Source organism: Molothrus ater, chromosome 21 (genome assembly GCF_012460135.2).
Source record: "Molothrus ater isolate BHLD 08-10-18 breed brown headed cowbird chromosome 21, BPBGC_Mater_1.1, whole genome shotgun sequence".
NCBI lineage: Eukaryota > Metazoa > Chordata > Aves > Passeriformes > Icteridae > Molothrus > Molothrus ater.
The window spans coordinates 8,427,257-8,440,951 of NC_050498.2; the positions used below are offsets into that span (position 1 = coordinate 8,427,257).

The following is a 13,695-nucleotide window of genomic DNA, read 5'->3' on the forward strand; positions in this document are numbered from 1 at the left end:
GCAGTTTTAATGAAGGAAATGACTTGCCACTATTCATGCTGATTGTTGCGTGGGTTTTTGTTTGTTACCCCATTAAGAGGTTAAAAAAAAGGCAACTGTAGCTTCTTTGTGTCCTTTGGAGTGGCTTTCTCTGTCAGAACTGCAGTGCTGGGGCTCTGGAGGTGGGGAGGCAGGGATTATTTTTACAGACAATGCTTTTCTCTAGTTTGAAATGAAAAATCAGGACTGACAAAGAGTGTCTGGCTTTTTTTTTTTTTTTCAGTGTATACCATAAAATCTAAACTTCCAGCCTTGCCTTCAAGGTATCTGAAAGTATTTATTAGCTTCTATTTTATGAGGGTGATGGGATGTTTTTATCACTGTCTGTGGGTGAGAGGCTGGCTGTTCCCACTGTGTGTGGTGCTGGCAGATCAGCTCTGTTTGCTTCTTCCAGGTGTGACTCCTGCCACCCCCTCCCCAGGCTGGGGCCATGGCTGACATGATTTTTGGCAGTGGTTCGGGCCCCTGGGTTTGCCCCAACGACCGGCAGCTGGCCCTGAGAGCCAAGTGAGTCCTCCCCACCCTCCTCATCCTCCTCCTCCTCCTCCCTTTCCACCCTTTCCACCCTTGGCTCTGCCCTCACAGCTTTCCTGGTGTCTCTGGGCTCTTGGCCTCTTCCTGCACCCCTGGAGTCCATCCCACAGCCCTCCCCTGGGTGAAAGGAAGGGTTGGAGCACAATTGATGGCATCCCCCAGCTGCCAGCACCTTTTTGTTTTAGGAACTTGTCATTAGTTCTCGTTTTCCCCCGAAGGTTAAAATTACTGCACAACCTAAGGACTAAAAGGACGGGGATGAGTCAAGCTCTAGAAGTGCATTTTTCTTGGGTGTTTTCACTCCCTGGCAGCTGGGACTGTGCCACCTCTGCTCTTGCCTGACCCCCTGGGCTCAGCTGCTGCTGCAGAGTGTTAGAAAATAGGGGAACACCCCATGGTTTGAGGGGGCTGCCTGGCTCAGCACCCCACTGCCACCTCCCCAGCCTGCAGAAAGCCTCAGCAAGGCAGTGGTGCCCAGGAGTGCATCCTCCTTGCAGCCATAAGTGTGTCCAGTGACCTCCAAAGCTCTCTTGGATGGTAATTAATTAACTGAGCTGTGAAAGCTCCTGCCTGTTGCCAAGTGAGCCAAGGAGAAGCATCAGCTGCTGCATGTGAGGCACAGGGGGTTTGCTGGAGTCCTCGTGTGAACCTGGGCCAGACCAAGGGAGGATGGTGCCAAATTTGTATTTCTAGGCATGCCCAGGGGTTTGTGTGTTTGAACTGAGGGCATGAGGGATGTGGGATCCTGCAGGGAGGAGGTGATCCCTGTGTTTGGGAGTTTGCTCTTGGCATTTGTGGTGCCTGGCACCAGCATCCATCCCTGGGAGGGGATCCCCAGGACAGGCAGCCCCAGGGTGATGCTGCTGCTGCTGCTTTGTGGACAGGCAGGAACAGAACAGGGGCTTAGAAAAACACAAACAGGAGCAGAAAGGGAGGGCAGAGGGCAGGGAGAGGCAGCACAGCACTCAGTGCTGCTGTGGAAATGTGGCCAGTGAGAGGAGCCTCTGCTTTGGGCTTTAGGCATGGAGCAGACATCCCTGCTGGGAGGCTGCCGTGGGTCTGTGTGCCTGGGCTGTGGGGCAGGAAAGATGAAACAGGAAAGCCTTAGAAATATGATTGCCTGGCAAGAGGTTTTGAGAATATAGAAACTGATGGAAATATAGGAACAAGATTTTGAGAATAGAGAAACAAGATGGAAATGATAGCAGGCTTTGAGATACCTCAGTTACTGAACAACTGGAAAACAATGATGTGGCCAGCTGAAGGTAATCCCCCTTTTGATCAAACAATACCCTCTGCCTTCAGACAGCTCCAAGGGGCAGAGCAGACCCTACTAGCTTGGCAGAAAGAGTCTAAAGAGTAGTTTTTAGGGTTTAAAACTACTGCAAAGAGTAGTTTTTAGGGTTTCTAAAGAGTAGTTTTTAGGGCTTCCAAAGAGTAGTTTTTAGGCTTGGCAGAAGGGGTCCAAAGAGGAGTTTTTAGGGTTTAAAATGTAACACAGTATGGTAATGTAATGATTCCTATAGGCTGTATGTAAATGCTATAGGATTTGTATCTTATATTAGATTGGCTAGTGAAAAATAGAATATTCAGCACAGAAGAAGATTTATTGGATTGTAACGGGAACCTTGCTCTCTCCTTTTCTCTTTACCACCCTCTTGCCTTCTCTCTCTTTACCTCTCTCTTCCTCTTTGGGGCCTGCTCTGAGCTGGCAGCTCCCAGCAGAGCCCCTGCACCCACACCCTTTGCAATAAACCCCAAGTTCCACAACCTGGCTCCAGAGATCTCTGCCCTCCATCCATCCCAGCCATCCTCCAGGGCAGGGCCGGGGCTCTGTGCTTCCCTCCCCAGCTGAGTCCTGCCCTCCACGCCCTCCCACAGGCTCCAGACGGGCTGGTCAGTGCACACATTCCAGACTGAGAAGCAGAGGAAGATGCAGGCTCTGAGCCCCCAGGAGCTTGAGCTCATCCTGGGAGTCATCCGCAAGGCAGAGCAGCTGGACGTGGCGGAGCAGCAGCGCGTCGGGTACGGCCACGTTCCTGTCCCTTCCCTTCCCTCCCTCCCCAGAAAAGGCCGGCCCAGGCAGGAGTGCCTCTCCCAGCTGCCTGAGCTCAGCCTCCATCCCTCACAGCATCCCTTAGCTCAGTGATTTTCCCCTCCCATGCTGCTTGTTTGGAGGCGATGACCGCTGTGTTTTCCTTCTCGCTGAAGTCTTTTCCTGCTTTGAGCCTTGGGGGTTGCTGAGGCTGCAGCCCTGACGTAGCCCCTGGGACATGCAGGTGGTGCTGGGTGAGGCAGGGGCTCTGGGAGAGGCTGGGCTGTGCCCAGGGCATGGGTGGCTCAGGATCACTGCTGGCAGTGCAATCAGGTTTTCCCTTGTCCGCAACAGGCCCCTGGGATTTTGCCTGGAGCAGAGAATGAGTTTATGTTCTAGCTGGCTGAGCCCTCTGGATGGGGTTTGCTAGCTTGAATTATTTAATTTACAGGCATCCTTTTGCTCCTGCAGGTTCCCATTTGCTCTCAGTCCTGCTGGAGGTCTGGCCTGAGCTCTGTGTTGTGATCATGCTGCCTTCAGAGGCAGGGAGCTGGGCAGCCCTGCAGCATTTCCCAGCAGTGTTTGTGTTCATGAGCCAGAAATCCCAGGGACTCCCAGCCCCTGTCCAGCAGGCCTTGCTTCTCTGCTTCCCTGTGCTGAGCTCGTTAGTGAGGGCTAACGAGCAGTGGCAGTGATGTTTTTGTGATAAATGGGAGACCCCAGCAGCAGCCAGCGACCCTGAGGGCCTGCCTGCTCCTGTGTGCTTGCTGCTGGAGCTGCAGCAAGTGCTCCCCTTGCAGCTCCTGTGCTCAGGCATTCTCTGAAATGCCTTTTGTTCACTCCCAGGAGCTCTTTTGTGCCGGAGTCCAAGTCGAGGATCATAAATCCACTAATGATGGCTCTCCCTGGCTGTGCAGCCTGACCTCCCCACCACGGCAGCACCTCTTTCAAACAGCCCTTGCCTTGCTCTCCAAGGAGCCCTGGTGGATGGGACATTAGCACTAATGAGAGTGGGATTCATGGATGGCAGGATCACTCCCTCCTGCTGCTGGTGCTGATGAATGGCCTGGCTACTGCTGTCCCCCTCTGCAGATGGCCTGAAGGTTGCCAAGCAGTGATCTCACGGCAGAGCAGCCTTGCTCTGCATGCTCCCCACACCCTGCATCCTAATTGCCTGTCCCGCCTTCCTGCCCTCTCCCAGCCCTGCTGTTGCAGACATTGAGCCTGCATATGTGCTTCTTGTCTTCCAGACGGGCTGTGGTGGGGAGCAGGGAGCAGTCAGTGCCATTCCTGTGCCACAGCCAGGCTCATTTTGGTCTGATGGCTTCAGTCTGGCTCATTTTGCTCTTTGGCCTTCAGCCTGGCCTTCCTGCTTCTAATGGGACATGGGCAAGTCAGTGCTGCTTTCAGGGAGATGGGAAATGGAGAGGGCTTGGCAGGTTTAGCTCCTTTGCCCCTTTCCCAGTGCTTTTTGACTTGCCCTGGTGTGAGGGCAAGACAATGGATAAAACTTAGACTTTCACATGTCATAGACAGAAATAGATATGTGCTATTTTGATGTCCCCACTTAAGTATATTGTGTAAAGATCTTCTCCAGCTACACTGAAATATGAGATTTCAAGACCCACATACAAGCTTTGGGTGCTGTAGAATACTAGACTCCCCTTGGGAAGGTATGCAAAAAAATTTCATTCAGGTAGCAATATCTTTACTGCTATTTTGTAGATTAGAAGTGTTTCTGTATTTTTTCAGCTAGTTCAATTCATTCAAATTTAGATTTTCTCACAAGAAATAACGACTTTAAACTATGGCAAACTTTTCTGAAATGTCCTTTTAGCATGCCAAATGTCAATAAAGAAAATAAATTGGTATGGACTTGGAGCTTTTCCTGCAGTGCTGTGACTGTGCTGTGCCTCCTGCCCGCAGGCGCCTGGTGGAGAGGCTGGAGAACATGAGGAGGAACGCCATGGGGAACGGCCTCTCGCAGTGCCTGCTCTGTGGGGAGATGCTGGGGCTGCTGGGCAGCTCCTCTGTCTTCTGCCAGGACTGCAAAAAGGTGGGTTTGGTCACACGAGCCTGTCCCTGGCGGCAGGGCTCTCCAGGAAACACCACCAGGCCCTCGGAGAGCTCTGCAGGGTGATTTTATTGTCACCGGTGCTGTCAGACCATCGAGTTTGCTGTGGCAGCCTGGTGATAACAAGAGGTTCCTCAGGATCCTGGTGATAGCAAGAGATTCCTCAGGATCCTGGTGATAACAAGAGGTTCCTCAGGATCCTGGTGATAGCAAGAGGTTCCTCAGGATCCTGGTGATAACAAGAGATTCCTCAGGATCCTGGTGATAACAAGAGGCTCCTCAGGATCCTGGTGATAACAAGAGATTCCTCAGGATCCTGGTGATGATAAGAGATTCAGGATCCTGGTGATAACAAGAGGTTCCTCAGGGTCCTGGTGATAACAAGAGATTCCTCAGGATCCTGGTGATGATAAGAGATTCAGGATCCTGGTGATAACAAGAGGTTCCTCAGGGTCCTGGTGATAACAAGAGATTCCTTGGGATCCCAAAGTGCCTGAGTTGCCCTCAGTGCTGGGAAGGGCTGTGCCAGCCCCCTCTGCAATTCCCAGCTGGGGTTTTTGGGGTTTGCAGCGTGGGACAAGGGGCAGGAATGTGCAGCCACCAGAGACAGCTCAGAACAGAGTCTGTGAGCTTTGCTGGGCCTCACTGCAAGGTCTGCCCTGAGACCTTCCAGGAGGACCCAAGTCCATCCTCAAGCTCCAAGCCAGTGCAAGATTTCCATCCCTGAGCCTCAGGGAGTGCCTGTGTTGTGTGAGCTGTTGCTCTCCAGCACCCCAGGGATGGTTCCTGCTGCTCTTGGCTCCACAGCTGAGGGGTTCATCTGTATTTCTGTGGAGATTATGATCTCCAAGGCAACCACCTCATCCTGCCTCTGCTGGGAGGCTGCTTTTCCTGCTCTTGAAGCCCACCTTCCCTGGGGACTCCCCTCTGGGAGCTCCTTCATGCCAGTGCATCTCCTGTGGCGAGGTGAGGGCACCTGCTGGGTGCTGGAGCGGTTCTGCTGAGTAAAACCTGCTGGTTTTCCTTTTTTTTTTTAGTAAAAACTACCATGGACTGGTGGTTGGACCATGGGAGACAACCTTCTGTGGCCCTGCTGGCTTTTGTGGGACGCAGCCCTCGTGCAGAGCAGGTTCCTCTGCTGGAAGCCACAGAAATCACTGGGATTGTGCAGAAAATTCCTTCCAAGGCAGTGCCTGGGGAAGGAAACACAAATCTTGGAGCCCCTGGCTCCTGAACCATGGGGAAAGCAGCTTTTAGGGAAGGGATGTGGGAGGAAGCAGCAGTGGAGAGTGAAAGGTTGGGTTTGGATGGGAGCAGCGTGGTCTCTGTGCACTGTGGACAATAAAGGGTTGGTGACAGGCAGGAGATTCTTGGCTGTTTCCTGTATTTCAGGCATGTGGAATAACAGGATGTGCTCTGTTCCTGCCTTCTTCCCCTGGCAGTTCTGCCCTCACCTTGTCAGGAGCCAGCTAAGTCACGTTGCCATGGGGCTTTTTAACCAATTTCCTGTGAGCCCTCAGCGCTACTGAGGAGGCAGGGGCTGCTTCAGGCACTTCCCAGCCCTGTCCCCTTGCAGGAGTGACCCTCAGCTGTCCCTGAGGAGGGCTGTGTCCAGAAAACCCCAGAGAAAACCTGGATTTTCTTATTTCCTTTCTTTTTCTTTTTCTCTTTTTTTCTCTTTTTTCTTTTTTCTTTTTCTTTTTCTTTTTTCTTTTTTTTCTTTTTCTCTATTTTCCTTTTTCCTGTTTCTTTTTCTCCTATTTTCCTTTTTACTTTTTCTCTTTTTTTCTTTTCTTTTCTTTTCTCATTTCTTTTCTCTTATTTTTCTTTTTCTTCTTTTCTTTTTCTTCTTCCTTTTTCTTCTTTTTTTTTTAATTCCCTTTTGTCTGGAGTCTGTTGGGCAGTTCAGCAGCATTCACATCCACGGTTGATTTAAGTGAGCCCCAACTTTTCCAGGGTGCATTTTGCAGCTGCTTTCAGACTGGCTGCACTTTTCAGCTCTGTGCTGGCCCAAGGCAATTCTGCCTGGGTGCCCTGGGCTTGTCCCCTTCTGCTTTCTAATGTTGTGAAGTGAACTCAGGGAACAGCCAACCCTTCAGCAGAGCACAGAGTGAACTGCTTGTTCCCTCTTGTCCAGGGATATCCATCACTCATGGAGTGCTGTGTGCAATAAGCAATTTGTCAGGGAATTATGGATTTTTTTAAAGTTCATCTTTTTCTGGCAGGCCCTGCTCTGGTACCGTGTCGTTGCAGCACATTTAATTCAGTACCAGGAATTGTAATGATGCACCTGAAACACAGCAAAGAATTTACCTCCAGCAAGTCCCTGCTGCTGAACAGAGCTTCTGCACTTCTGATGGATCTTCTAAGTGCCGCTTTCTGCTTTGGAAAGAATGCTTTTAATATTGGGATATTTTTATTATCTGTGACATAACTGTGGCAAAGCCAGATGTGTTAACCATAGCAGGAGTGAGACAAAGCCCAGGGTGCTTTACCATGCAGAGGGGATTGATGTCATGTGTAAAAGGTGAAGGATGAGTGGGAGAGGAAAGTGCTTTGTCTTGTATTTAATGAGAAATGGGGCTGCGTTTAATGCCCTTGATTTTTATGTCTTCTTCCGAGGGGATTCTGAGTGATGCTCAATTTCCCAGCTACTCTGCAGAGGAGGGGAGGAGGAGGAAAACACCGTTTTAATGCTGGGATTTTTCAGAATTCGTGGCTGGGAGTAAAACCTGTTGGGAATTTCCACTAGAGGGAGCGTTTGAATGCGCTCTCCGTGTGGGGATTGGGATTTTGGAGGGTGTTTCAGGCTGAGCTGCTCCCTCGGGGTTTGGGTTGGGAGGGGGAGAATTTGAGGTCTTTTAGGTGGGGTCTGTGACTGAATGTGCCAATCCCCCTTGGCCTGGGGAGCACCATGCTGAGGGGTGATGCACCAGGCTCAACAGGCTGTTCATTGTTTCTCTGGGAGGATGAGGATGAGGGCAGGAATAGTGGGATGAAGAAGGTGAGACCTTGATCCCTGGGCACAGGAGCAGCCTGGTGTGGGCGATGTGTGAACCTGGGGACATCCAATCCCCGTGGATATCTCAGCAAGCCTTTGCTCTAGTCTTGTGAGCGGCTGCTCCTCTGTGAGGATCAAAGGATTCATCCCATTTCTCATTCAGGCTGCAGTGCCAGGGCTGATAGGCATCAGCTTCATTATGTAATGCTGGGTGATTCAGGTGGTTGTAAATGGCTCGGAATGCCAGCAGAGACAGCAGCAAGGGCTGTGCAGAGCCAGAGACATTCAGGAAATGTGTGTGACCACGGCCATGGCCTCCTGCTAAACAGCCCCAGATCGAGGAGAGAGCGCTGAGACGGAGGGGAAAACGTGGGGTTCAACACTTGTGTGTGAGAGGAGGAAGGAGAACATTCCCAACCTCGCACTTGTGCCCGCTTACAGCTGCTTTCCACACCTCAGGCACCGGGGGTTGGGATTCAGGGGAATAAAAAAGCAGCTCTGGAAATTCACCTGTGGGTGATGGGGTTTGGTTTGCCCTGCCCAGCTCTCTCCTCTCCCTGGGATCAAGGACTGTGCAGTGGATTTGCCTTTGTCTCCTGTCCTTACAGCCCTGCAGCACCTTCCTGCAGGCAGTGCTTCTCCAGGAAAAACAGGGAATTTGTGCCACGCTTTAGGTTTTTAAGGAGAGCAAAACAGAGCTGCTGCTTCTCAACCTTCTCTCCCCCAAGGGCTGCGGGGAGCTGCTAACACCACCTCTCTCTTTTTTTTTGTTTTTTCTTCCTTTTTTTCTCTCTCCTTGTTTCAGAAAGTTTGCACCAAGTGTGGGATAGAAACTGTTGGAGGCCAGAAACGTCCCCTGTGGCTGTGCAAGATCTGCAGTGAGCAGAGAGAGGTAAAACACAGCTGTGGGGAGCTGGGGCTCGGCAGCACCCACCTGCCCACCCCAAAGCTGTGCACAGCATGTGTGGGCTCCTCCCTGGGCCTTGCAAGGCAGAAAATGGGATTTGGGAGGCTGGGCTGGAGGCCAGGCAGGCTCAAACACGCACAGTGGTGACAACTTTGTTTTATGAGGGGGTGAAGGGGTAAAAACCACACTTGGAGCCTGACTTTGTGAGATTTTTCTAGCTCTGGCCATAAAGTTGTTCCCTTATACCCTTTCCTTCCTCACTCTGTGGCAAATAAACTTGGCTAACTGTTTTTTTTTTTTAATACTGCTTGAGAGATGTAGAGCGTAACTGCAATATTTGCCCCACTAAAAATAACTAGAATTGCAGCCTTTAAATCTGTTTTCCTCCCTGCCTGCAAAATCCCATAACTTGCCAGTGTGTGAGACTTCTAATGCAGGTCTCTAAATTTTTATATCCTTCATCCTTGACTTTACACTGCAAAAAAAAAGAAAAAGTAATAGTCTGCCTCAATTCTTGTCTGCCAGCCAGCATCCCCCAACATCAGGGCTCTGAAGTGAAGTCTGTGAATTTGTTCTGTGATTACAGATGGATTTTCACTTGTTCCCATCAATTTATTCTGGGCTTTGGCTTGTGGTCCTTGAACATCAATGCAGTCCAGCTATTTCAGACCAAGCTGTACCCAGCTGTGTAACCTGGGTGCTCTGCTAAATCAATTTTTGAAGCGTAGTGAGAGTGTTTGTGCAGCTGTTGGAGGTGCTGAATTTTTTTCTTTAATTAGTCGTGGAAACTTTGCATTGCTTAGGTTTTACATTGGAGGGTTTTTTTTTTGTGTGGGAGCACCCACAAAGTCCATGCTCGGGTAAAATGAGGGGTACGTGGATGCTGATAATTTAAATTATCAGCAACAGTGTGGGTAGGGCAGGAAGAGAGCATTCCAGCTCCCTGGATTTTGATAACAGTTTGATACACTGAATCATCTGGATGTTTTGAATTCCAGATAGAGATCCCAAAATAGAGACTGAGGCAGGTGCAGGTATTCTCTGTGCTCTGCAGGAAAACGCAGGGACTAAAATTTGCTTTATTTCCTTTATTCTTTTGGGGTTTTTTTCAGTCTCTCTGTTCCACTGTGGGTTTTTTTTCCTATTTCTTAAAAAATAGTAAGTAACCTGGTCAGTGGGCAGAGAATATTGATGTGTCCAGCACGTGTTAGGTGTGGCCAGAGTGTGAGGGTATGATAACCTTCAGCACTCACTCTGTGAGCCCTGAGATGCAGCCAAAGTGCATCCCTGAGGAAAATGGATGGACCTTTCCTTCTTAGACTAAATCATAGCCTCAACTTGCCCCCCAACCCTTAGCTTCTGCTTTACTTTCCAATTCCTTTTAAGGTGGGTTCAAGCCTGTCTCCTTTTTTATCTATGCTGCTGCTGGTGCCCTGAACAGGAGAAGGTTGGCAGGGTCACAGTGAAGGCACACAGACATCAAATCATCCATCCCCTGTGTTCCTACATGCCCTGCCTTTATTTTGGGGATTTGGGAGCTGAGAATTAGAGAAACCTTGGCCAAGGAAGTCGAGGTAAATCAGAATAAATGTGGCCCAGCAGGATCTGAGGCTGCTGGGGCTGGGCATCCCATGCACCAGCTAACAGCTGCAGCCTGTGGCAGTGTCCACACTTCTTCATCCCTTCATTTCCCAGGTTATTATTTAGCCCTGCAGGCTGGAATGAAGCCAGCAGAAGTTTAGTGGCACATCAGGGTTGAGGTCAGGGTTAGGGTCCCCCTTTTGCAGTCCTGGCTTTGGTTGTGATTAAACCATCGCCCAAGCCTGGGTCAAAACCAACTCCAGAGCTACAAACTGTGGGAATATCAGTTCTCCAGTCAGAGCCCAGTGCTGGGTGCCCACAGATCCCTCTGGAATCCCAGCCTTGGTGCTGCTTTCTGTTTCCTTGGGGAGCTCCTCTGGCAGGGCTGTGCTGCAGAGCCGCGAGCTGCTCTGGCACCTTCTTATTTCTGGGGAGTGGAAGCAGGGGATGGGCTCTGCCTGCTGATTCCTGGGATTCTGGCTGCACCCAGGCATCCCAGGCAGGGCAGAGGGGATGGGCAGGGTCAGGGGCTGTGTCTGCAGGGGGAGCATCCCCCAGGCAGCCCCACACCAGCAGTGCATCCTGGAGTAAACCAGACCATCCCTCCAGGGGAACTTGTCCCAGCTGTTTGCGGAGGGAGCTGTGGGAAGCCCCCCTTTGTTTTTCCAGGCTTCTGTGGGTGTTTTCCTTTGCTGTGGATGCTGTGGATTGTGGTTCAGTGCTCCTGCAAGCAAAGGCAGAAGCAAATTCAGCCATGCTCACATCCACTTCTGAGGGCAAGAATGTCCCTTCCCCCTTCCCTCCTCTTGTGCCTTTGCTTTGATCTTGCTGCACCTTTGAGCAGTCAGGTGTGGAGGGCTGATCCCCTGGGTCACCCCTGCTCCTGCAGGATCTGTGGGAGCTCAGGGGTGCTGATCCCTGCCTGCAGCTGTGGGTTTGCAGTGGGAGTGAGATCCCGGGGCAGAGAGGGAGCAGCTCCTGCAGTGCACAGGGCTGGTGGCAGCAGCAGCAGAGCTTGCCTGGCAGCACAGCTGCTGGTAAATCCACAGCTGGAAGGATTCCCTGCTGCCAGGCACTGCCCATCCTGAATTAGCTGTGCCTGGCTGAAATCTGCCTCTCACCTCCTGGCCTGAAGGGGAAAAGGGACCTGCTGGGTTTTGTCACATCCCTGCCCAGCCCTTTAACTCTCTGCACAGCCTTATTTTGACTGGTAGCACCAGATTCTGCAGAGCACCTTCCTGAATTACCCCTTATACATATATTTTAATATATATATATATCCATAATTAGCGATGCTATCATTGTAATTAAATCCTCTTGGAAGCATTTGTGCACATTTACATTTGAATTGACACATCCAGAATTGTAGGGATAATGAAAGCAGTTTCTGTGGGGTGGGGGGAAAGCTTTTTTTCTTAAACTCCCTCGAATATGAAAGAGAGTGTCAACTACCTGGGACCTGTTAAAAGTTTAGAATTGCCCTCTCTGCTTCACTTTCCTTTTCATTCCTTCTCCTTCACTACACAGCATTTTCATGGCTGCATTTCTCAGTTTATCACACAAAGATTTTTGTGCTGGAGGAGCAGAGTCATCTCCCCCCCCTTTTGCCCCCGGGGCTTCCCTTTTCAAATATCCACTCCTACCACTTGGAACACTGTAAAGCACCATAGCTTGGGGTTATTCCTGCCTGGCATGACGATTTCCTGGCAAAACAACCCAGGAATGGAGAGGGGTGTTTATTTTGGGTGACTCTGCATTGAATGGGAGCGATGTGCACCTGTTTGCAATTGAAAGAACTCATCAATAGCCTCTGCCATATTATTTTGGGGGTGGCAGCAGAGTAGTTAGACTCAAAATAGTGTCCTCTAGAATAGAGGGGGGGAAAAAAAGAGGCCTGATTGAAAGGGGGATGATAAATGGTTGAAGGCTGGCAGGCACTGCAGCTCGAGAAACGTCGGGGTCAGGGGGGCGATGGATTTTGCTATTCCAGAAACAAAGCTGGGAATGGTAATTCCACTGCCTTTTAATTTCCTTCATCCTCAAGTGCCCAATGTGGGAGTCGACAGCAGCTTGCTGTAAATAATGTAATTGGAAATCTCTGTGTTATGGAAAAGCAGATGAATGCAAATAACGAGGCTGAGGAGCTCTGGCTCTCTCTGTCTCTGTGCTGCCAGCAGTGTTTGGAGGGCTGGGACAGAGGGGCTGTGTGGGGATGTGCTGCAGGCAGGACATGCCAGCAGGGGCCTGCATCTGCAGGTGCCTTTCTCCTCCGTGTAGCCCACAGGAAGCTGCTTCCCCACCTTTTGGTATTGCTGGTGTCAGCATGGGAGGGTAGAAGTGGGTGGTTTTCCTCTCACCCAGCCCAGGCTGCTGTGAAGGAAAGGGCTGCAGGGTGGTGTGACAGTGTTCACAGGGGCCTCAGGTTGAGGGAAGAGACGAGGATCTGACCCCATGTTTCAGAAGGCTTGATTTATTATTTTATGATATATATTACATTAAAACTATACTAAAAGAATAGAAGAAAGGATTTCATCAGAAGGCTAGCTAAGAATAGAATAAGACAGAATGATAACAAAGGTTCCGTCTAGGACTCTCTGTCCGAGCCAGCTGGGCTGTGATTGGCCATTAATTACAAACATCCAACACATCCACCTGTTGCATTCCACAGCAGCAGATAACCATTGGTTACATTTTGTTCCTGAGGCCTCTCAGCTTCTCAGGAGGACAAATCTTAAGGAAAGGATTTTTCATAAGAGATGTCTGTGACAGGGCGGGAACGCTGCATGGCACGAGCAGGAGGTGGTGGAGCAAAATGTGGCTTTGCAGCAAAGATCTTTCCTAAGTGTCAGAACTCAGTGCATCCCTCTGGGTGTCCAGAGTTGCCGAGGGGCTCAGAGACCCTGGCACACAGCCCAGAGCACCTGAGGGTTTGATTGTGACCCGTGGAGCAAATTGCCAGCTTTGTATGAGGACCTGATAGTCATAGAAGTTTAAATAGTACAATAACAAAATGATCACAGGGCGAAAATGTAGATTTTAGGATTTTTGGTATGGGGGTTTTGGAGATAAGATGGAGGAACTTGGGCGTGTCCAGCCTTTCTTCTTCTTCTTCTTCTTCTTGGTCTCCATCTTCTGCTGTGATGCTGGCACTTTGGGATTGGTTTGGAATAGAAGTGCACTGTCTAACATAGGTGATAGGGTATTGGAAAGTAATTGTAAATATGTTATAGGTAGTTTGTAGTATAAAAAGACAACATCGCCTCAGGGGTGGTCAGAGTGCCTGTGGCTGCCCTGCTGAGCAGACCTCGGCTGGGCAGAAAGAAAATTTTATAGATAAGAATTGATAAACAACTTCAAGACCGAAAAGTGAAGAGCTCTGACTTGGTCTTCGGACACACGGGCTGAAACAGAGACATCCTGCAGATCTCAGGGCTGCAATTAACAACCAAAACCCGAGAGCTGAGCATCTCTGTTTAGATGAGGAGGACTCTGGGGAGGCTGCAAGTGTTTGTTGTGATTCCCTA

General features: G+C 50.2%; 1 protein-coding gene across 1 annotated transcript in view; it reads left to right on the plus strand.

The window, feature by feature from the left end:
• The first annotated feature begins 455 nt into the window (after positions 1 to 455).
• RPH3AL (rabphilin 3A like (without C2 domains)) overlaps positions 456 to 13,695 on the plus strand; it is a 31,682-nt gene continuing 18,442 nt past the window's right edge. Inside the window, 4 exon segments of the mRNA XM_036395211.2 lie at positions 456 to 546; positions 2,455 to 2,598; positions 4,535 to 4,664; positions 8,489 to 8,575. Of these exon segments, the coding sequence (XP_036251104.1) occupies positions 470 to 546; positions 2,455 to 2,598; positions 4,535 to 4,664; positions 8,489 to 8,575 (438 nt within the window). The 5' untranslated portion in view covers positions 456 to 469.